General features: G+C 38.4%; 1 protein-coding gene across 4 annotated transcripts in view; it reads left to right on the forward strand.

Annotated features, from left to right (window-relative positions):
• Pfrx (6-phosphofructo-2-kinase/fructose-2,6-biphosphatase) overlaps positions 1-24,948 on the forward strand; it is a 36,250-nt gene that overhangs the window by 1,907 nt on the left and 9,395 nt on the right. For 2 of the 4 annotated variants that reach the window (XM_028180112.2, XM_028180113.2), the window contains exons 2-6: positions 21,459-21,584; positions 21,967-22,127; positions 22,889-23,023; positions 23,274-23,534; positions 24,490-24,708. In XM_028180112.2, coding sequence (XP_028035913.2) covers positions 21,459-21,584; positions 21,967-22,127; positions 22,889-23,023; positions 23,274-23,534; positions 24,490-24,708 — 902 coding nt within the window. Of the gene's footprint in view, positions 1-19,466; positions 19,639-21,458; positions 21,585-21,966; positions 22,128-22,888; positions 23,024-23,273; positions 23,535-24,489; positions 24,709-24,948 lie in introns of those variants that run through there. The other 2 variants (XM_028180114.2, XM_089729282.1) reach the window with 2 other exon arrangements.

The raw sequence follows: 24,948 nt of genomic DNA on the forward strand, positions 1-24,948 counted from the left end.
AAATAAAATTTCTTTGTAATTTAAATTATTGTGAACACATTAAAAAAACATTCAACAATAATCATAATATAACAACGTAAAAAAGTAATTCTTTGTCAAACTTCCCACTGTCATGTTAGTTCATTGACTACACATTGAGTACAACACCTATTGTTGGAAACTTCAATGCCATACATAAGAATATGATTTGTTTAGAACAATAACAGTAATTTGTTTAAACAATTGAATGATTTGGTGCAATAGTTAGCAGACTTAAACTAGACTAGATTAGACTCCTGGACTGTGGGTTCGATTCTCACGTATTACATATGTGAGACGAAAAGGTTTGTTTGCTCTTTATCAGGATGTGTTTGTTTTAAACGTAAATAGGACTTTTTGGCGGGAACGCAAGAAGTGAAGCTGTGCGTTTAGTTTTAACGGTGGTTTATGCACTGTTTGATATCTGTGAAAGTGCACAAATGTGGGAAAATGAAACAAAGCCGCTGGACGTAATTTCTCGGGATCCTCCAAAAAGTACACTGAAAAAATCTTCGTAAATGACCAACATTTTACTACATCTTACTACATCTCATTTCATTTCATGATCATGATCATGATCTCATCTCATTTCATTTTATTTCATTTCATCTCAGTTGATTAATGTCTCAAATTAATCATAATTTCATTTCGTTTCACTCCATATTATCATTTTTCATAAAAAAAAAGAATATAAATTAAAATAAGACATGACCTAAAGGTCGTAGTTACCGGGTCATAAAATCCCTTAGAAAAAAACGTAAATAAGTATTTACATCAGTCTCTGGTTCCCATAGTATTCAGTGGGTCGCGTTTCCGATCCGGTGGTAGATTCTGCGAAGCACGGCTCTTGCTAGGGTTCGTGTTAGCAACGTCATCAGGTTTGAGCCCCGTGAGCTCACCTACAAAAGTTAGGGTTACGCTGAAATAGCCTCTCAAGGCTCTCAGCTTATGTAAGAAGAAAAAAAAAAATTGTCAACTGCAATACAATAAATGTAATTCATAAAATAATTCCAACTCTTGAAGTATCAGTGATTTATATCATACGAATCATTCAATCACTGTTCTCAAGAAATATTAATGATTTATATTCGAAGAAGCTAAATCAAATTTAATGTAACCTTTTTTTTCCCTTCAAACTAAACACGAGCGACGACGAATTCAAAATTTGGCCAATAATTAGACCCCAAACGAAGCCTCAACTAGTGAAGTAACATTTAGCAAAGTTTCGTTCGGTTTTCGCCGTCAATTACGTAGAGCAAAAACAGTCCGTTACCCTATTGTATTATTGATCTTTTGAAGACACACGTCCGACCTTGCGTGCCGTCGTCGCCCGCGTCCTTGCTAATCACACCACAATCACGGTCAAATTTCATGTTGCCTTACTGTTGGCGAATGTATTTGTGTATAAAGTTCTATTTAGGGACTAGCCGGTATTTCGCCGGGACTCGCCATATGTCGGGATCTGATTTAAAATAGAATAAAAAATAAAATAAAAATTCATTAGTAGGTATGTCCTTAGTTTAAATTTAGAAGAAGAAGTCGACATGGCTGAAAAGACGCGGGGCTTAGTATTCTGATCTATGTGTCAACTTGGCGTCAGGTGGGCCGTGAGCTCGTCCAGCCATCGAAGCAATAAAAAATCATTCCTAAACATTCGCTACTCTACTAATTAATCTCCGTGTTTTTAAGGAAAAGATCTCTAATCTACGATCCCAGGTGGAGTTAACACTAACTGGCAATAGCAATGAAATCGGGCTAATCAATTAATCAAGTGATTGACAAGAGAATTTATTTAAATCCTCACAATACGTTTGTCTTACATTTGTACGCAATAATGTAGGCAACAGCTTTAAACAGAGCCGCAGAGTAGAAAATCATACAAGAATATTGTATATTTTTGTATTTATTTATTACGGACTATGGAGGGTAGAGGTAAGGAGAACCGTCATATGGGAGAAGCTTGAAAAAATGTCCCACTTTCAGCACTAAATAACAGTTCAAAAATCCTCCAGAATGGCGCTAGCATAGGCCCAGGGTATGACATGAACTCATTGAAGTATGCTGAGTTAGGAAATTTCATATATTTAATGACTAGAGTAGTTAGTGACAGTGCAATATACAAGACCTCACATGTTTACGTAGTCCAAACTAATTTCGTCAATATAACCTAAAATTATTGCTGTGGTAAAACATGGAGACGTCGATTGCATTTTCTTATCAGCTTTAAATAAAATACTTTTTGTGATTTAGTAGTGCTTACAGTTCTTTCGTCCTTTTTTATTTCTCTATCTTATTCTAATAACTTTGAGCGCCTTTTTTAAAATTTACTCGGTGGCTACTGTAGCGCCACCCTTAGCAGATTTTAACGGGCACTTTTTCTCACACACAGAGACGGCTCTCCTTACCTCTACCCTCCATGTTACGGACATAATTTTCGCGTTGCGGTAATCTGTAATTTAATTTTTTTTGCACTTCATATGCAGATTATGAAGAACAATGTGCTATCAATTTAAATACGGATCTACCTACCAGTTCCAGCACATTGTGTCTGATCTCACCTATGAATTTTACACATGTGGATTTTTTTGTATTTGTTTGTCTTAGTTATACATTCATCTAAATAAAACAAAGAATTGGCATGATTTTTTTAAAAGCTATTGATTGTTTGAGGTTAGGCGAGTGACATAGGCTACCTTTTACCGCGAAAAATAATTACATTCCACGAGAAACTGTTTTATTGTCTATAAAAAATATACGTGACATCTTAGAAAAAAAATATTTACACTCTTTCTGGACCGAGTAACAGTTAGTATAATATATGAGCATAGTCGAAGCGTAGCCCTGTACTTCTGTGATACTACAAACAATTAGTAATAGTAAACATTTTTGAATCTTCCAATTTCGTTACTATTTGCTCTCAGTGTTGACCCATGCTGTCGTATGATAGCAGCAGACGTCCTACCTACGGGCACTACGTGTTTTGTTGATATTTCTGTTCACACATACGTGACGGTCATGCGGTTACGTCAGACCGCATTAGCTGTTGCGTGTCGGTGACGTGGTTCACACAAGAATTATTTCTTATTTATTATTGCTATATTATTTATTAAAAAAAATTAATGCGTGTAAAATGACATTTCTAAAACAACGCTATCTGAACAGCGGCGTCTTTCTTTAGAGAGGGTATCGCAAGAAACTCTTGCACCGGGTCATTGTTTTTGTAGACATTTATTCGCGATAATTCCAAGGATCTAAGACAAACATCAAACTTGCGCATCTACCGGAGTTGTTAACAAGAACATTAAGTTTCTGATGCATTAAATTTTTATAAGAGTGTAAAGCACATACGAAATTAGAAATAACATTTTTGGTGCTAACATATTTTCTAAAATTTAATTAGTGGTAAATGGTTTTGATATCACATAAAATTACTATTGACAATCGCATAGACACAGCCCACTGAGTTTTTCGCTGGGTCTTCTCACTGAGTCGCGATTCCGAGCCGGTGGTAGATCCAGTGAAGTATTGGTCACGTTAGGACTTGCATTAATTGCATTGTGTTATTGCATAAGCAAATTCTCTCAGGCGGAGCCCGTCAGTCAACCCTACCAGTCCGCGCTTAGCTGGAATATTCCTTAAACTCTATTCCAATTACGAAATTCCTTTTGACACTTCTTAGATCGTAACTCTTCACGTTTTGCATAATCTCTATATATAAAAATGAATTGCTGTTCGTTAGTCTCGCTAAAACTCGAGAACGGCTGGACCGATTTGGCTAATTTTGGTCTTAAATTATTCGTGGAAGTCCAGGGAAGGTTTAAAAAGTGAGAAAATATAAAAAGCTCGGAATTATATAAAAACAAACAATTTTGTTTTTCCTTTGATGTGTCCCCTTGATGTGTCTTTTATTTATCGATTGAGGCACTACGAAGTCTGCCGGGTCAGATAGTTTGAAATAATAATCATTTTTTGTTCATGGTCGTAAAGATCATTTAAAAAATACACAATCAATCTAAATAATTATACAGTTAATTCAAACACACACACACAATAACATAATAATAACATCTGTCTCATGGGACTTCGTAATTGGAATAGAGTATAGGCTAACAGCGAATAAGTAGGGAAAAAAAGCATAAAGAGTCTAATTTACGAACGTAACATTGCAGTCTAGTAACTAGACTGTGAGTTGTATGCACTGTACGACTGTGTCTAAAATGGTGAACTAACATTATATTAGTTCAGCTTTCGTGCAGATAAAAACCAGACAATTCAAGACTTTGTGTACATTTCTAAATTTATGAATGTTCATTTTAATATGCGTGGCGGTTTAATCTTATCGTGCTCAAATATCAATAAATATGGCCATAAATAGCGGTAGACAGCGGCTTGGCTCTGTCCCTGGCATTTCTGAAGTCCATGAGCGACGGTAACCACTCACCATCAGGTAGGCCGCGTGCTCGTCTGCCTACAAGGGCAATAAAAAAAATGAGAAAAAGTCAAGATTCTTATTTTCCTTTCCATGTTCAACATTCTTGGCCAATCATAAGGAATTCTCTTCTTCCAAAACATTTTAAACTTCCTTTATTTACATAACCAATGGGTCGTTAGTTAACGTAAACAGAGCTACGTTTTTTACAATAGTTTCGAACTCTACCTGCTCTATAGTGCGTGTAGGATTGTGTGGAATAATGTAGAGAACAAGGTCGCCATACTTCGGTTTTTATATCTACAAGTAAAATATAGATATTGTGCAGCCATATAATGCATCTATGTTTATATGAATAAACCTACTTTGTAGCTAAATTCAATACATTAATCCTTGGAAGTTTCTTTTATTGCTTAGGACGAGCTCACAGCCCACCTGGTGTTAAGTGGTTACTGGAGCCCATAGACGTCTACAACGTCCGCCAACCACATTGAGATATAAGTTCTAAGGCCTCAACTATAGTTACAACGGCTGCCCCACCCTTCAAACCGAAACGCATTACTGCTTCACGGCAGAAATAGGCAGGGCGGTGGTACCTACCCGTGCGGACTCACAAGAGGTCCTACCGCCAGTAAAAAAGTGTTCGTTTATATATTCTAAATCTTTCATCTTCCACTAAAACTGTGCGTTCATTAACAACATTTACAGGTTTCATTTTATAGGATGATGTTGTTCCTAAATCGTTCGTGACCACGTATTATTTCTTCGAAACCACAATCAGTAGCTGCCTCAGAATTTAAACACCTGAATGACCGCTACGCTTTATACCCGTATCCACTACTGATTTCACACCGGGCGTCATACGCGTTGGGCAGGCAGCGGCTTGGCTCTGCCCCTGGCATTGCTGAAGTCCATGGGCGACGGTAACTACTCACCATCAGGCGGGCCGTATGCTTGTCTGCCTACAAGGGCAATAAAAAAATAAAATAAAAAAATTGGTCGAAGATGCTTCACGAAGCTAGTATACATTTCAATCATAGACACTGACTTATCTATATATTAATATTTTATATATATATTATTATTACTTTGTATCCCTTTTTACAAAAATTGCGCGGACGGAGGAGTATGAAATTTCTCACACTTATAGAGAATATCGAGAAGGAGTGCAGAATGTTAATATTTTTTTAAATTATGCAGAAAGAATACATTAAATAAAAATAAAAAAACACGACACACACTGCCATGTATTTGACACACACACGCATGCATGTTGTCAAACTTTTCTTATTGCCTAAAGTCTGTGGTCAACTTGAGAATAGATTAATACTGTTTGTCTTTATTAATATTTGTCTAAAGTGTAATCTTAGCAAAATCTGAGATTATAGAGATAGATTATAGAAGTATAATAAATAGTCTTTGACAACAGAACCCTAATAATATACAAACTTATAATTTCAATTAATTTTATAGTCGAATTTCGACTACCGGGCGGTCACTAGTAATATGTAAATAGTCTATTCAATTAATAAAAAAATTATATTCCAAATCCTTCCAGCTATTCGATTTTGCGTCGACAAATCATTGCATCGTAAAGATTAAAATAAAAACATTCATGAGATCGTGTAAAACGATTTGATACAAGCAGTAATAATATGAGAATGTAGTATACGAGAATACGAGATAAATGCGCATGTTGGTTTATAGCCGGCGCGGCGGGCGATCGCGAACATCGCTACACGTGACACGCGCATGCTACACAATTCAACGGGGTTACCTCGGGTTACCTTGTTGATTACCAAAAGAGCATATCTACTATTCAGTTTTATGCAACAATTGTAGTTTTAATACAATTTGGTATTCAACGAAAGGGAATTGAGGTTAATAATACCGGACCCGAAAAATAGATTTTCTAGTTGGAATGCATGCGGTTTTTTTTTGTACCTAAGCAGGTAGCCTTGAGGGGCTATGCCAGCGTAACCGAGCGAATAGATAAGCTCTCGGGGATCTAACCTGACGGCGTTGCTAACACTAGCCCTAGCAAGAGCAGTGCTTCGCAGAATCTACCGCCGGATCGGAAACGCGACCCACTGAGAAGATCCGGCGAGAAACTCAGTGGGCTGTGTCTGTCGTTAGTTTACTCGCCGAGGTTGCAAACGACGGGTTCGGCGAGGACGGTGACTGATGCTAGAAGTACCTAAATGCACCGTTAATGGATCGGGAGGATCCGTAATGAAGTGTTTAGGGCATACGCCGCCGTATCATTAAGTTAAATATTTTACAAACAAACAAAATAAAAAGTTTACAATTCGTCTTCTAAGTAGCAAACGCCAAAATTTCCGATACGAAAAAAGTAAAACACAGTCAGTCTCCTTTGAAAATGAGTTTAGATTAATTTTATCGTCGAGTTTAGATAAGAACGGTGACCTGTAGATACTTGAGGTACCTAAAAGCACCGTTAGTGGATTGGGAGGATCCGAAATGAAATTGCATGCGAACTTAGCCGTCTCCGTGGCACTATATGATCTTTAAACTTATCTGTTATCGAAAAAAAAAACAAGGAAAAAATATTTTATAATAGAAATGTATAGTCGTTGAAAAATAAGCTATAGTTAAAATAATTGAAATGGAGGCGATTTTTTTTTATTAATACAACAGTAAATCATACGAACTAGTTATTGATACTAGAGGTCCCGCAGTAGTCGAAATTCGACTATAATTAATTGGAATTGTAAGTTTGTACACTATTATGATTGTATTTTCAACGCCAAGACTACACTATAGAAAAACATGAATAAAGACAAACAATATTAATCTATTCTCAATTTGACCACAGACGTCAAGAACAAAAGTTTGAAAATAAATAAATAGTAGGTATGTTGAAAGTAATAATACCGAACCCGAAAAAAGGATTTTGTAGTTGAAATACATGTGGCTTTTTAACTCATCTGCGATCGAAAATAGAAACCAAAAGCAGTAAGCAACATGTATTTTAGAAATAGATTGTCGTTGAAAACTAAGCTATAGTTAAAATTGAAATGGAGGGGAATATTTTTTTGTAGTTTCAGTAAATCATGTATATAGTTAAATGAATTAATTAAGCTGCGATTTAGAAGACGTTGTCATTTTTTAATGACATTAACATGCGAACATTTTTTTGATAAATCTAATACACTGCCATGCGGGCGTGATACTGTTTTTTCTATATATATTATACTATCACAAAATAAACAAAAGAGTAATAAAAAAATCATTTATTTGTTTTTCAAAATAATTCTAATTACATTCTTTTTTTTCATAATCAGTTTTTCCCACATTGGTTATAATCTTGCCAGTGCCAAAATTATTTAGGTTTTACAGCGTTACATAGATTACCTTCCTGCAGAATTCGATTTATCTAGTGCTAATATACTTCGTAAAATGACAAAATCACAAAAGAACCTTAACAACACATTAGTGAAAAACGTATTTGCAGATGTCTGATTATGAGCTATGCCATTACCAGTGCTGTATTACCACTAATCGTAAGAATTAAGGAATAAAGATTACATAAATGAAGAACATACATGATAGATTGTTTTTAAAATGATCGCTACGCTATTCCCGTCAATCACGTCTTCATTTTCTTGCTCTTATCCCACTATGCGGCACCACGGCACAGAATGTTTTCTTTTTCCATTCAGACCTATCATGCGTCATCTCTGCGCTCACATCCCATCTCGCGTATCCTCTTTCACACAGCTCATCCAAAGCGTTTTAGGACGTCCCCACCTCACATTACCGTCATATCCAGTGAAGTTGAACGCAACATCTGCCCTTGTAATAACCCGAAGCGCATGACAAATGAAAATTTTGCGAAACGACACAATGACAGAGACATTGACCACATAATATATCTACTATATCAGTAACTACAGATTATAAATCGTCAATAGACCGCAAAACAAATTGTGTAATTTTATATTGCTAATAGATTATTCGATTACTTCAACGCAGTAGATAAAAAGGATAATGACTCAGCCGGGTGAATCTTGTCATTGTTCATTAACGGAAACTTACATCAAATCAAAATGAAAAATAAGATTTATTTTTTTTATTACGCCATTTTGCAACATTGTTGCAGTTAACAAAAACAACCAACTAAGTATTATAGACCACGGGCTATTAGAAATCTGATTTACGACTTTTTAGTAAACAGAAAGATAACACGAGGCCGTCATACAACCAGTCATGTTATACACACAAGTGGACTCGTTCATAAACTTTGATTTGTTTTTATTACAATAACACATATTTGTACTGTGCATGAACGATAATTTTCCTTACAAAAGACACACGTGGAAGACGAATGCTCACACTAATATTTACGACGTACGTACTTAAGTACTAGAATTGCGTTGAACTTTAATTATTTTAGAGAAAAGGCGTAAATTTAAATGAGAATAGTCTGACCCGATATCCCTTTGTCATCGTGGATGTCAAAGCCCATATTCCAACATGGAGGTAAAGACTCAATCCAATTAGAGTACCTAACGACCCTGTAAACTTATAGATGTCATGCGTTGTACTCTAGTACTAATCTACATCGGCTGACAACACTTTCCACCAGCTGGGTACTGCGCCGTATTTAGCTTCAAAATACGCTTTCGTTTTTAAAATACGTAACCTACGAAATTTTGCTCTAAGTCCAAACATCGAAGGATTGTGTTGAAATCCGTCACTTGATAAATCTTTTTCGGGCAAGTAATGAAATGAAGCCTTTCATTTACGAAATCAATCATGATTACGGATCAAATGGTAGGTCTTTCTCTTGTTCTGTGTGCTTAGTGCGAGTTTCTTAACGTTCGCGATAGCGTAAACGCTAACTCAAATTAGTATGGAGTTGGAACGTTTGCCTACGTTTGCCGCTAGGGGCGCTCTTCCAACGCCATACAAATTCGAGTTAACTTTTACGCTATCGAGAACATTAAAAAACTCGCACTTAGCATACTGGAGACTATGCACGTAGGTTCCAGAGGACGTGTAGACTTCCCCAGTGGAGGCGAACGACATACCATTGCTATTTTCGAAGGTTTTTTTTAATTGCTTAGATGGTGTTAAGTGGTTACAGGAGCTCATAGACAATATAGACATCTACAACGTAAATGAGCCACCCACCTTAAGATATAAATTCTAAGGTCTCAGTATAGTTACAGCGGTTGCCCCACCCTTCAAACCGAAACGCATTACTGCTTCACGGCAGAAACAGGCGGGGTGGTGGCACCTACCCGGGCAAACTCACAAGAGGTCCTAACACCAGTTTAATGAAAGATCTTCCAACGAGTGGCTGATATTGCTCGGTCCGTATTCAAGCTTATCTTAAAAACGTCGTAAGCTAGATTCAGGCTTCTGTCAAATATCTTGTGCTCTAGGATGGCTGCCGCCACATCTATATTTACAGTTAGTACAATAAGAGATTCTTCTATGGATTAAATAAAATACATCAAACACTTAACAACGAAATATAGACGTCTAGAAAGAAACCTGTATTTGGATAGATACCGATGACAACTAGTTCATTGGTCCAAGGATAAAAGCCAATAATAGCGATTAGACACAGGGCTGCCGCGTTATAATTACACTCAACTCACTTATTCTACTTATGTAATAATTATTATTATACTTAAGTCATTTAGTCTACTTAAGTAACAACGACTATTATCCAGTCGCTGAGTGAATGCGATCATTTCACAGCCCACTGAGTTTCCAGCCGGATCTTCTTACTGGGTCACGATTCTGATCCGGTGGTAGATTCTGCGAAGCACTATTCTTACTCTCTCAGGTTGAGCCCGTGAGCTCACCTACCCTTCAGGGCGTAGCTGGAATAGCCTCTTAGGCTACCAGCGAATAGGTCAAATCAAATCAAATCAAGCTTTATTAGCTAAAACACGGTTTACAAAGTTGTTGATAGTTATTTTATAGAACAGCGTGTTTCTACCAGGTCGGCGTGCAAATATTATTCAAAATTATTTTGCATTAAATGCAGTCAGTAAATATAATATGTATTAATTAATTCAAATATCAAACAACAAAATAAATTAATTGAATAAGAATTAGTTATTTATGTCATAAAACGAAAACAAACAACAGAAAGAAGTGAATTTAAATCATTTTCATTAATTTATTATTTAAAAAATGGTTAACTATAATAACATCTTAAAGTTAATATTTTTTTCAAGTTCTTTTTAAATAAAAATAATTTGTCTTTTTTTATAGCATCAGGTAGCTTATTAGATTGGGGGAAAAAATCATTTCAACAACAAAATCCTAAAATTACAAATTTTATGCCAAGTTTACACAATGATTCATTTCTCAATGATATTTATTCTTTAGTGGCTAGGGGTTAGCGGCATTTTACATGTTCTCCTGCCATTACTGACCTCCTCGAGCGACGATAACCACTCACCATGAATGTGCTTAGTGCGATTTTCTTAACTTCTCGATCGCGTAAAAGTTAACTCAAATTTGTATGGAGTTGGAACGTTTACCGACGTTTGCCGCTAGGGGCGCTGTTCCCACAGGTCTTTCTACCAATTTCGATAATAATAAAAAATAGAGCAAATACAGAACATACACTGACTGACTCGATGGTGTAGTAGTTAGCGGCTCTTACCGTTGCGCCGGCGATCGTGGCCTCGTGGGTTCGATTCCCACATAGGGCTAACATTCTTGTACAGAACAGGTTTGTTTGTTGTTTGTCTGGGTGTTTATTATCTATTTATGTATATACTTAAACGTGTATAAGTATGTATCTCAGTGTCTGGTACCCATAACACAAAGGGAATCCTAAATTGGGGCAGGACGACAGTGCGTGATTTGTTCCCAGTTATTTATTCTTATTTTTTTATATAGTATATTTTCTGGGGCATTCGCGAATCATATTTTTTTTTATTGCTGGGTGGACGAGCTCAGCCCACACGGTGTTAAGTGGTTACTGGAGCCCATAAACATCTACAATGTTAATGCGCCACTCACCTTGAGATATAAGTTCTAAGGTCTCAAGTATAGTTACAACGGCTGCCCCGCCCTTCAAACCGAAACGCATTACAGCTTCACGGCGGAAATAGGCAGGGTGGTGGTACCTACCCGCGCGGACTTATGTAGCGGTAGCCCTACCGCCGCGACAGACCAACATATTCACGTAGGTACCTACTCTTACTGCGGCGGCAGACGCGTCACTGCTGGGCAGCACCTTAGTGGCACCACTGCGGCAACAGCACTGCTGCTTGTTGCCGAGTTCGGAATCACACCTTAACTGTAAACTGTTTGTTTTGTTTGCTTACAAAACAATTAACTTGATGATACGGCAGCGTACGTGCGGCATGAGAGCGTTGTAAGTTCCGGCTTTGGTCCTTGAACATTAGCAATACACTAGAGACTTCGACTGTCTTCGACCCCAAGGTCTTGAAGTGAGCGAAATATTTAGGTTATAACAAAATGTTAACAATTAGGTACAGAAAAAAAATTATTTCTTTTGGGTATTAGTTTTAATTATGTCAACGACTCGCAGAAACCGATGAAATAACTGAATTGCGCAATCCTTAGGATATTTATAATATTAAACTACAAACAATATAAAGAACAAAACAAAAAAAAAACAGAGTTCGGAAAAAAACAGAAAAAATCAAAACATTGTCTATGTAGTTCAAGTCAATTAAATGTACATTATTAAAGAAAAATCAAAAACTGCTGGTCAGCTCTTGATAAAATTTAAATGTGACCACACGAGAATTGATAACAACTATAAAATAATAATCGATTATCAAAACACAATAAAACACACGTATAATAAATGCAATGGTACAAAGAATCTCCTAATACTTTTTTTTGAAGTCCGTAATAAATACAAGCACGCACAATATGATCTACGAAATAATTGCACATCATTAATTAATTGAATAGTTAATGATAATAAATTTACTTTGCACTGAATTCCAAAAGTCCAACCGATAACGGAAACAAAGCATCGCAGCATCGTTTGAAGTAATTAAATAAAAAACAAATTAGTCACTGCAAAGTTTAAAGTCCGTTTTGTCTATTTATTATTATCTATGATTCATGTATTTAAAATATAGAATCATTTAAAATTTAAAATCATATTTAAAAACATTATTTTCCGCCCAAACCTCCATCTACTCTTAGACATAAAATTACTTACTTTAACTTTTTGTCATGCCAAAGATGGTCTCTGAAAGAATAACAAGATTAATTATTTCTGATTTATATTTTGCGAGCTTACTTTTGTTAAGTAGGTGACGGCATTAACTTTGTTGATGCCTTTGATCTCGTTCACACGTCTGAACAATATAAAAAATTATCTCAATTGTATTTTGTACCAGTTGTCCTACCCCAAAACCCACAGACATCCGGCCTTGATGTAGTCGTGATCCACAATATTTCTTGCCAATAGTAGCTACCACCAGATTACAGCGGTTACGTAACTGCGTGGGCATTGCGTAGGTTGCAATTTCCTTACCGACATAGTACTGACAATCGGATGTTAAGATCATTGACTTCTTCATGAGAACTCTTTTGTCCGGTAACTCTCTGGTCACAATTGTTAATCGAAGACTTCAAAAAGAAAAGTACCTATTCTTTCGATGAATAAGATTCACTTTTAAATGGCGTTCGGAGTCAGTACCGCTGTTAATAGTATTTGGGGCAACAGCTGTATTTGTTTTTGCCTTGTTGGGGCCTTTAGACATATCTCTTCTTTTTTAATTTCTTCTAATATCTTTAGGGCGACCGCTCTTAACGGTGGGTGGCCGTTGATTGAGAAAATGCTGCCTGAGCTATCTGACTATCTGAGAGTGGATGCAGAAATACTAAATAGATCGTATTGTAACTACATAAAGTTCTGAATAGGGCATGCCTGTTTAGCATTATCCCTTATATGTCCGTATAACGCCATATTGGTTGAAGTATTTTTGTTAATGCACTAGATAGATGATCTTGCCACACTTGGTGCTCTCTCAAGCTGAGCCCCGTGAGCTCGTCCGCAAGCCATGGTTTATCCAAAAAAAACCTCTTAGGCTGTTGGCAGTTAGGTAGATTTTTTCTTCTATAGATATAACATAAAGCCACTGCCCGTCTTTAAACTTGTGATCGACATCTAGATTGTAATATGTAGACTGCTTCATTGAAGACGAGTGCCTTATTTAACTCACTCGTTTTGTGATATTGATCTTTTTTTTTCCTACCAATTCGCTGGTAGCTTAAGTCCAACTACGCCCGGACGGGTAGGTGAGCTCACCGGGTCAACCTGAGAGAATTTGCTAACACTAGCCCTAGCAAGAGCAGTGCTTCGCAGAATCTACCACCGGAATCTAGGGCTAGGCTAGTTCTGTGGGCTCGCTCGTTAAATTCGTCGTCGTAATCGACGAGTTCGACGAGGACTGTGACCGGTGCTTGAGGGTCTCAAAAGCACCGAGAGTGAATCCGGGGGATCCGACATGTTTCGGGCGATGGCAGCTTTGCGTTGTCCCGTCACAGTCGGTTAAGATATTGTGCGTGTTCAGATCACGTCGGACCGACGGTCCGAATGTTGTTTTTTTTTTCCTACCTATGCTGATAGCCTTGAGAGGCTATTTCAGCTTCCCCTAACGTTTGTAGGTGAGCTCACGGGGCTCAAACCTGACGACGATGCTAACACGAACCCTAGAAAGAGTCGTGCTTCGCAGAATCTACCGCCATCCGAATGTTGTTTTTTTTTTTTTTTTTTTTTTTTTTCCTACCTAAGCTGAGAGCCTTGAGAGGCTATATCAGCGTAACCCTAACTTTAGTAGGTGAGCTCACGGGGCTCAAACCTGACGATGTTGCTAACACGAACCCTAGCAAGAGTCGTGCTTCGCAGAATCTACCACCGGATCGGAAACGCGACCCACTGAGAAGATCCGGCGAGAAACTCAGTGGGCTGTGTCTGAGAGTAAATTTACTCGTCGAGCCCTTCGTCGCAAGCGACGGGTTCGACGAGAACGGTGACCGGTGCTTGAAGTACCTAAAAGCACCGTTAGTGGATCGGGAGGATCCGAGATAACGTGTTTTGGGCGACGTCGACTGCTTTCCATTCTGTCCGCAGGATCGGGAATGTAGTTACCGGCGGCCACGATGAGAGGGTTCTCGTGTCGTGCCGCTTTATCGAAGTGGCGCATGGACGCCGACTGAAGATACTTACTGATGGACTCTAAGTCCAGGTCGTCATGGAGGTCGACGTTCCTGACGAACCACGGGGCTCCGACGGCTATCCTGCAAAAACGGGATTGAATAATTTGAAATGTTTTTAGGTGTATGCGGGCCGCGTGAGCGAACACTACACTTGCATAGGTCATGACGGGGCGTATGCAAGTTTTGTAGAGTGTCACCTTATTTCTAAGGGACATTTTACTTCGCCTACATATCATCGGGTAGAGACGTCCTAGAATGAAGGCGGCACGGTCGCGTACCGTCTTAATGTGGGGGCGGAATGTCATCCTACTGTCGAGGGTGACGCCTAAGTACTTGACCTTCGGGGCCCACGGTATGGGCTGGTCGAACATCGTGATTGGGCGAACGGCGGGGGCGGGGGTATTGACGCGCCTAGTCGGAAGGGGGATGCTCAGCGTGGTGTTCGGAGGGCGACCCCTTTTGAAGAGCACCGCTGTGCTTTTCGTGGGGTTAATGTCGATGCGCCACTTCCGGAACCACTGTCCCATGGTGGTAGCTGCGGTCTGAAGTCGTCGATGAAGCAACGCCTTCTTCCTACACGAGTAGTAGATGGCGGTGTCATCGGCGAAGAGCGCCAGATGGGTCTCCGGAGACCGGGGTATATCGTTGATATACAAACTGAATAGTAACGGGGAGAGGGCGGAGCCTTGCGGGACTCCGGCTGTGACGTGACGGGGCCGGGAACGCGTTCCCTCGACTCGATATCGGAACGAACGGTTCGACAAGTAGTCTCGTATGATGAGCACGAGTCTGTCTGGCACTCCCATGTTATACAGTTTGTATATCAAACCGTTGTGCCAGACTTTGTCGAACGCCTTCGCTATATCGAAGAAGAGGGCTCCTGTCGGAATGGGTTTCCGCCTGTTCAGCCCTAGTAAGATGTGCTCCGTGAGGCGGTGCACTTGATGGACGCACGAGTGTCTGGCGCGGAATCCAAACTGCTCGTCTATCAGAATTTTGTTCGCGGATACAAAGTCCCAGAGGCGTTTACGAAGGAGCCGTTCGTATAATTTGCCTATCGCCGGGAGGAGACTGATGGGGCGGTAACTCGCGGTTTCGTTATTCGGTTTGCCCGGCTTGTGTATGCCGATAACGTCCGCTTCTTTCCACGCCGCGGGAAAGATGCAGTTCGTCATAGCAGCATTTAATATCGTGGCCAACATCGTTATCAGTTGGGCTGGTAACAGTTTTAGCGCGCGGTTGCGGATGACGTCGGAGCCGGGAGCTTTCCGTGGTTGTAGGCTATCGATCGCCTCCTTAACCTCGGAAGTGGTAATGGGGGGTAACGCGTCCGAGGGCGGCAGGGAAGCTCTGCGCTCGACCTCCCTGTCGACGAACTCGGTGTGTTCGGGGTCCGCGTGTTGAGTGCTGGTGGTGCACTGTTCTTGCAGTGCATCGGCCAGCAACTCTGCCTTGACATCGTCATCGTAAGCCGGTGATTGGCCTGAGGGGCGTACGAGAGGCGGCATAGTGGCTATAGTTTCGGACTTGAGGGTCCTAGCTAGTCGCCAGTATGCTTGGTGGGTGGGCGCGAGTTCTTCTAAATAACTATCCCAGTTTTCGTTTCGGGCGTCGCTTAAGCGGGATTTGACCTCCCGCTGTAAGCGACGCATCCGAGTCCGGTTTGAATCCGTGGGATATCGATCGTAGGCCCGGATTGCCGCGTTCCTAACTCTTACGAGGTCCCTAAGATCGGGGGAAAGTCTGATGCGGTGGAAGCAGTCCTCCACATCGACTTGCTTAGAAGATCTTATGATCGCCGTCGAGACGTGATCTGTGAAGATGTTTATGGATTCGACGGTATCCTCGGGGGATGGAGTTGAATCCGGGCCGCAAGGGAGGATTGGTGGAGCGGTGTCAGCTAAGCACGTGCCCAGCTTCTTCCAATCCACCATGGTCCTCATATCTGGTTCTCGGTTGACTGGGCGACCGAGCTGCATTACGACAGGTCGGTGGTCTGAGTCGAGTTCTGACATTGCCTCGATGGAGCGTAAGCGCAGAGTTACGTTCCTCAGCAGTGCCAGATCTATTGTGCTCGGACGACGCGCGGCGTTGTACGGATAGCACGTGGGGGTCGGGGGGTTGAATATTTCGAATGTGAGGTCGTCTATGAACGCGTCGAGACGCCTACCGTTCACATTCGTGCGATGGCAGTTCCACCTAGTGTGGTGGCAATTTAAATCGCCTGCCAGGATGACCGCGTCCCCCATACCGAGCAGTGTCTCGAGGTCACTGCTCAGGAGGGGTTTGTCAGGGGGGAGATAGACGGATGCGATGACGATCGGCTGGTGTCCCGTCAGCGCGATGCGGCACACTGACGCCTCGATATGTAAGAGCGAGGGAGTATCGAGAGGGCGAATGTTGTTGTTCGGAACTTGTATATATGCGCTTTATCTTGAAAATGTCATAAGCGAGATTCAGGCATCTGTCAATTATCTTGCGTTGTATGATGGCTACCCGCCACAATATCAATCGTTGGTCAGGATTGTACAAATTGAAACAGACAAATATCTTAAATGTTACTGAAACTTCATGAAGTTATAACAAAAGATATTAGTGTAATTCAACTGCATCTAAAATCAGCGTTCCGATGGAATAAACTCATAAAAAAACAAATCCGATTCCACAGTCGTGATAATAATTTTAATTATATAGAATATCAAAATAAAATTACGAGCACATATTTATACGGTAATCTTTCATGGCAATTACTGAAGCAAATACCTACTTCAACGTTTGACAACTAAGTCATTACAATGTCAAGGAAGATGTGACGTCAGCGTTGATTTCGCTGGGCAAAATTAACGTTTCCCGCCCACGGCTTTTCTCGCTTTCATTCATTCATTGTTTACGTGTTATGTAATGAATGTTTATGTTTTTTTTTAGCAGCTAATTTATTTAACGACCGATATTTTCGTCTATGCCTTTGATAGATTTTCCTAAATATAGTGTTCGCAAATCACTTCAATAATGAGGTAATAACATCGAAGACATCAAAACGATTATATTAAGCCTATTTTTTTTCTGAAAAGCAGACGTGGGTTCCCATTTAATAAAAGTTGAAGAACCCGTATGGATACATATACAACCGAGACTAGACTTTATGCCGCAAGTTGGCTGAATTAACATTATGACGTACAGCCACCTACCGTCAGGTGGACATTGAACTATGTCTATCTATTTAAAACAATAAAAATATCACATCATATCTGTGGTACATTTTAATATATTTATTTTCATATTAATAACGCATTTTGTGTACATAAAAAATTACAATGATGAAATTACAACGCTTTACCACCAAGTAGGGCTTCTTGTAGCCTGCACGGGAAGGTAATAGCACCTATTTCTGTTGTGAAGCAGTAATGCGTTCCGGGTTCAAAGCTCGGTCAGTCGCGTAGTCGTACCATAGAACCACGGAATAGATAAATAAGGTGTAGTAATAATCTTATTTATCTATTCCGTGCATAGAACAGTGTGCTTATTGCGAGTTTTTTAACGTTCTCGATAGCGTAAAAGTATTTGTATGGAATCGGATCGTTTGCCTACGTTTGCAGCTAGGGGCGCTGTTCCAACTGCATACAGAATTGGGCTAACTTTTACGCTATCGAGAACGTTAAAAAACTCGCACTAAGCACACCGAGACTTAGAACCCATGTCTCAAGGTAGGTGGCAGAAGTAAAACTGTTGATGTCTAATGATAGCTCCGGTAACCATTTAACACAAGGTAAGCCGTGAGCTCGTTCACCTGTCTAACTATTAAAAAATAGAATGTTCATAATACGTAAACAGATCACTAAATATGGCGATTACCAATTATCATTTTCATTGTAATATAGCATTTATAACTTGCGTATACAGAGTCCTCGTTTAATTAACAACCACTTTCAACGTCTTTTATAAATATATAAAAAACAGTCGTTAATACTACATTCAAATGTTAGTAGTCCGCAACCACGAGAACCGAAACGTCGGAAATAATAATTTAAGGAGAGTAAAAAACGCACGATTAACCCGCAACAGTAGCTTTGTGTCTACGCCTCGGAAAATCCGAAAACACCTGAGTATTACTCGTCTCGATAGCACAATTCGTTTTTTCATAAATGTTTAGCTCATATGGACACAGGGAACCATATCGACCATAAACATCGATTATTTCTAAGAAAGAACATACTCATGCTAGAGGAACAATTAATATTCAGGACTTTTCAATAATAAGATTTAGACCATTAATAACGTGCCAACGTAGTAACAAGATTTATTATTGTACTCAGAATAACATAAATCCACCAAAACAACAAAAGCAAATACGATGCTTTTATATAAAACTTGTACGTGAAATGTTATACACCAACTATTTCATGCCATTCATACTAGTATAGTTAATAATGCGATTAATTCCTCTGAGATTAGAAGCACTTCAAACAGTTCATAAATACTGATGGTCGGTAATAAATCCAGCAGTAAACTTAATGAGTTGAAAAATAATGATAACCCAAAATAATTGCAATTAAACCAAAAAAGTCTATATAATTACACATCCCCTCATTATTTTAATATTGACTTATAAGTCGAGAGTAACAATAATATTCAAGTTCTTTAATTGTACGTCGTTTTTTAGTCGGCGTATCGATATAATGTAACTTCCATCATTTATTAAGGTCTTGAAGTGTCGTTGTCTGTAAAATTTACTAAAAACCAAAATTGTCTATGCTTAATCGCTGTATCTCTCTTTCTGTCAAATGTGTCAAATCGATCACGTTGACAATATGACACTGACAGTTTGCGTTTTGGTATCTGCTGTGATTGGACGTGTGCTAGTAAAAAGTTTTTAGCGAAATTAAATTGCCAATAATATCTTGAGTGCTGTATTACTGGGAATCCCGCGATGGATGACGAAAACCGAGCTGAAGGCTGGAAGTATTTAAATAAGCAGTTCTTCGGTGATGGTTAGTAAACTTATTAATTAAAATATCTAGGATATTTTTTCGTACCTACTTGTTTTGCAGATTCTATCGTCACAAGACGTCGCTTGATAGGTCAATGATAAAGGAGTTTCCGTTATCGCGTTACAGCTTTGGTATTATGTTTTCACATGATATCTAAATACAGTTCTAGACTGCACTAGGAAGTAAGTTTATTGATATCATAGTTAATTAACTTAATCTACTGTCCTGTCAGCATTACGCTAATCACTCCACAAATTTAATTAGTGACTGTTGTTTGAAGGGCTTGTGATAAATTTGAAATAAACTTAAGAATGCTACAAGCAATAAACTGAAACATAATAATAAAACTGCAAAAAAGTAAGAAATAAAAAAAAGTTTAAAAATTAACAATAACTATTATAAAAAAAAATCTACAAATGATTTTTTTTATTCACAAAATATTAAATTTTTGATACACATCTACAATTTGTTAAGAGTTTGAGCTCAAAAAATTTATTCAACAAAACATTTGTAAATACACTCAAAATCTGTTATAACGACATCGAAGGGACTGCTCATATTCAGTCGTAAAAACCGATAGTCGTAACAACCGGTGATGCTTAATGTGTATCGTGCAAGTACAAACAAATCGATAGGGAATTATTGAAAAATATATTTACATAATACGCGATTTTTCTTCAATATTAATTTGTTTTCTTTTTCTTTGTGACATTTTGAAAGTTTCACGAATAACTCCACAAAGTTTTGGTGCGTCTTGTGTATAGATAAGTAACAAACTAACTGAAGAGATATGAAGAAGCGGACTTTGACTACCGCATGCACGTGTTTTGTTTCTAAGAATTAGAAAAGACCCTACACTAAACTAAATCCTATTGTTTTCTTTCCTGATTTTAAAAGCCATTGAAGACAAATGTGGATACCTATTCAAATTGTTCACAATACAGCTTAGCCGGTCGTTCTAACAGATCTAATTCTCCGAAATATTAGTTAAATGTGGTCGTTTTATGAGGTATGTCGTTATTACCAATGTTGTAGAAAGCAATATTTTTAATAAGGCAGTCATATGGCATTCAGCCGGGACCTTTGTTCTTGGTTATTATAACCGGCATGTTGTATTAAACGATGTCGCAGTAAACGGTTTTGACTGTATGTAATTAGCCCAAGAGCCTGCAATGACAAGACCATCATTTTATTAAAGCTTATAGTTTCTCTGTCCATGTCCTCAACACAAGTAAGAATCATTTATATTATACTTACTTGTTCTGGTACTTAAAATTATTTTAAAGTGTTCAATTTTAGTATATTTTCTTTAGAAGACCATTAGAAATCACATCATCCATTGCTGGATACTTAGTACATGCACAATTCACTGACAGACACTTCCAAATTTTAATAAATTATAATTATTCTGATGCCATAATATAGAGCTGAATTTTATACGCAATATATGGGGACCTAAAAAAAACTACCTCAGGTGTTGGACAGTTTTAATAGTCATTTAAATCCTCGGTCATTATTATTATTGTGTTTTATTGTAAATACATGCTTTCAGTATTATAAGACACGTGTTTAAGTACCTTAGTGTAGAATCACATTGGAGACAACATGTTTTATTATATATCACCTAAGCTGAGCTTTGAACACTATGACTACTATGCTGATAATCAAAATTGACTCACTATAATTATAATACCCAAAAATAAATTGCAGTCTCACCAGAAATGGTGATCTGCTCCAGACATCAAGTCAAAGTTGAATATTTGCAAAATGTAAGTAGACTATCTACTTAATTTTTTATTCAATTTATTTATTATTTACAGGAGAACGATCGAATTATGTGAACATACCGCATGTTATCGCAATGGTGGGTCTCCCGGCACGCGGGAAAACATACATTTCCAAGAAACTGTCACGCTACCTGAACTGGATAGGAATCAATACAAGAGGTAAGAAACTTTCATTTTGTAATTATGACACAACAGACACCAAAAACTGTTGATGCATAATTGAATAGATGATAAAAATTAATAAGTTTATTACTTATCCATCTTACTTTCAAATTGTGATTAAACCAGAGACGGTTCAAAAAATAGTGTTTTTTGCAAAGGCAAAACACAACTCACTGAATGGTGAGTGATCACTGTCACTCCTATATGACAGACCACTGACTTATGCATATAAGTTAAAACTGTTTATGATTCATTTAAAAAATGGAATAAAACATATTTTTTCACAGAAGACTTGTTCGTATTCATACTTCGAAGTCACTTCATAGAATTCATTCTTCATTGTTTATCTGCAGTTGACATGTCTTGTTTCTGCTTACAGTATTTAATCTAGGTGAATACAGAAGACATGCTACATCCGCATACACAAGCCATGAGTTCTTCAGGGCCGACAACAAAGAAGCCATGGCTATAAGACAGCAGTGCGCTTTAGATGCATTACAAGATGTGTGTGAATGGCTGACTAAAGGCGGAGAAGTCGCCGTGAGTATCTACATCTAGTGTGATTTTTTTATTTGTTTTGAACAAACACAGGCCCCACGTAAAGTAGTTACCAGAGCTCACAATACAATGTGGATGCCACTACCTAACTTGAAACTTAAGGTCTATGTGTTTAATGTACGATTGCATGTTTGACTATTATTACGGGATGTTATTCTCTCATAATGGTAGTCATTAGAGAATGTTACACAGTACCTATTTCATTACAAAAAATTTAAATCGGCACGTTCAATTTAAACACCAGAAAAATCTCAACAAGCAAGTACAATGAGCTTATTTTTTAGGCCGAGACGATTAACATTATGTACCTACATTAGATAGAAAAATACGAGCTAGATGCTGTTCTATTTTTTTTAATAAGCGATCTGTGGAGCACTTCTAAACATTTGACCAGTGAATTTAATCAGATGTTGTTCAGAAATTCATTTCATTTTCTTATATGGTCACTAACAATTATGGTCTACTTTATATTAAACTATTACTGATGTCCATACCTAAATCTACAATTAGATGCCTCCACTCTCACTAAGATAGATAGTTCTCAGTTTTTTTGTAGAAAGATTTAGTGCGATCAATAAAAAAATGTACTAAATGTCAAATTCAAAACAAAAGAGAATATGTGAAACAAATAGTCTATTTAAACCTTGAGGGATCGATCATTCGCAAACAATATGATACAATGATGCAACAATGACAATGATATGCAATAAATAAATAATAAAATGGTTTTATCATTATATCAGGTCTTCGACGCTACAAATTCTACTTTGGACCGACGGCGGATGATAAGAGACCTTGTAGTCCACAAGATGGGCTTCAAGCTTTTCTTTGTTGAATCTATATGTGATGACCCTAGGATTATTGAACAAAACATTATGGTGAGTTCTTATGTTCTAAATGAAAACTGCCATATTTAAAACAAAACCTACAATGACTTGATATAGTGGAACAACTTGATTATGTAATTATAAAAATAAATACTGGAGGTTTGATTTTATTTGCATTATGTGATCCTTGTGGAAGTCGTAGGCGTTCGCGTCTTAGGTACGTAATCATCTGTGCAAGAGCACTGGGCGTCTGGCATACTAGGCCACGGACGTTTCAGTCTAAACAATTTATAATTCGCAGGAAGTAAAAGTGAGCAGTCCGGACTACACAAACATTCAGAACACGGATAATGTTCTAAATGATTTCATGCTCCGGATAGAACATTACAAGGAGAAGTACGAGCCTCTGGACGAGAGCCTGGAGTCTGAATACAGCTTCATGAAGATATACGATACCGGAGAGAAGGTGGTCGTTCACAAGCACGAAGGGCACATACAGAGTCGGATTGTGTACTACTTGATGAACATACATATTGTACCCAGAACTATATATCTGACAAGGGTTAGTTTTATTAAAATTAATGATAATTTAAATTTTATATTTTTAACATTCATTATAGTGTTGATCAAAACCATTATAAAAAAAATTATATTTGACAAATATATCGATATATACATGCGTGCGTGCGTGCGTGTGTGCGTGTATGTGTTGCAGAAATAATTTAAATTGGCCAATAACATTTTTGCTCTTGCTTTTCCTGAATAATACGTTTTGTTATAGAATATGTTTGATGATGCACATGCAAGTGACATCACTTTTCAGTAGGTACAATGAACTGTTGTCTGTCTAGCCTATAACTTCCTTATTGACTATTATCTTTTTTATATAATACTAGCCGTAGTTGCCCGCTTTGCTGCGCATTTAAAACTAACATTATTATTTATTGTCATTATTATTAAATATTAGCATACCCATTAAGCACTTTTTTTTTTTGTTGCTTAGATGGGTGGACGAGCCCACAGCCCACCTGGTGTTAAGTGATTACTGGAGCCCATAGACATCTACAACGTAAATGCGCCACCCACCTTGAGATATAAGTTCCAAGGGCTCAGTATAGTTGCAAAGGCTATCCCACCCTTCAAACCGAAACGCATTACTGCTTCACGGCAGAAATAGGCAGGGCGGTGGTACCTACCCGTGCGGACTCACAAGAGGTCCTCCCGCCAGTAATTACGTAAATTATAATTTTGCGAGTTTGGTTTTTATTACACGATGTTATTCCTTCACCGTGGAAGTCAATCGTGAACATTTGAGAGTATGTATTTCATTAGAAAAATTGGTACCCGCCTGCGGGATTCGAACATCAGTGCATCTCTAGATACGAATGCACCGGACATCTTATCTTTTAGGCCACGACGACTTCAAATAAAAGTGTCTATATAAAATTAAATAACTATAAAAAAAAAAGCCGTTGATCAGTAAAATCGGAATGAGTAAGTACGAGTCCTGCTTGCAGCACGGCGAGAGCCTGCACAACTTGGTCGGGCGCATCGGCGGTGACAGTTCGTTGTCGCCGCGCGGCTGCCAGTACGCGCGCGCGCTCTCCGCCTACATCGAGCAGCAGCGCATCCCGGGCCTGCGCGTGTGGACCTCCTGGATGCGCCGCGCCATACAGACGGTCAAGGACGTCAAGGCGCCGCAGGAGAGGTGGAAGGCCCTCAACGAGATCGACGCGGTATGTTGCGTAAACTCGATCGCGCCGCCCTTGATCAACAGATGGCGCTGTCATATAAAGATACGGAGTCCGTTTTTGGATGGAGAGTAGGCGGACAATTAAGTTATAGTATAGTCTGTTCACTGTATTTTTGAATTTATAAACATTCATTTCATTTCATAAAATCTCTTAAAAACAGTAAACAGTAGTACATAATAGTACTAGTAATAAATATTTTGGATTTATAACTTAGTATCTAAT

This window comes from Bombyx mandarina, chromosome 08, assembly GCF_030267445.1.
Source record: "Bombyx mandarina strain Sakado chromosome 08, ASM3026744v2".
Classification (NCBI taxonomy): domain Eukaryota; kingdom Metazoa; phylum Arthropoda; class Insecta; order Lepidoptera; family Bombycidae; genus Bombyx; species Bombyx mandarina.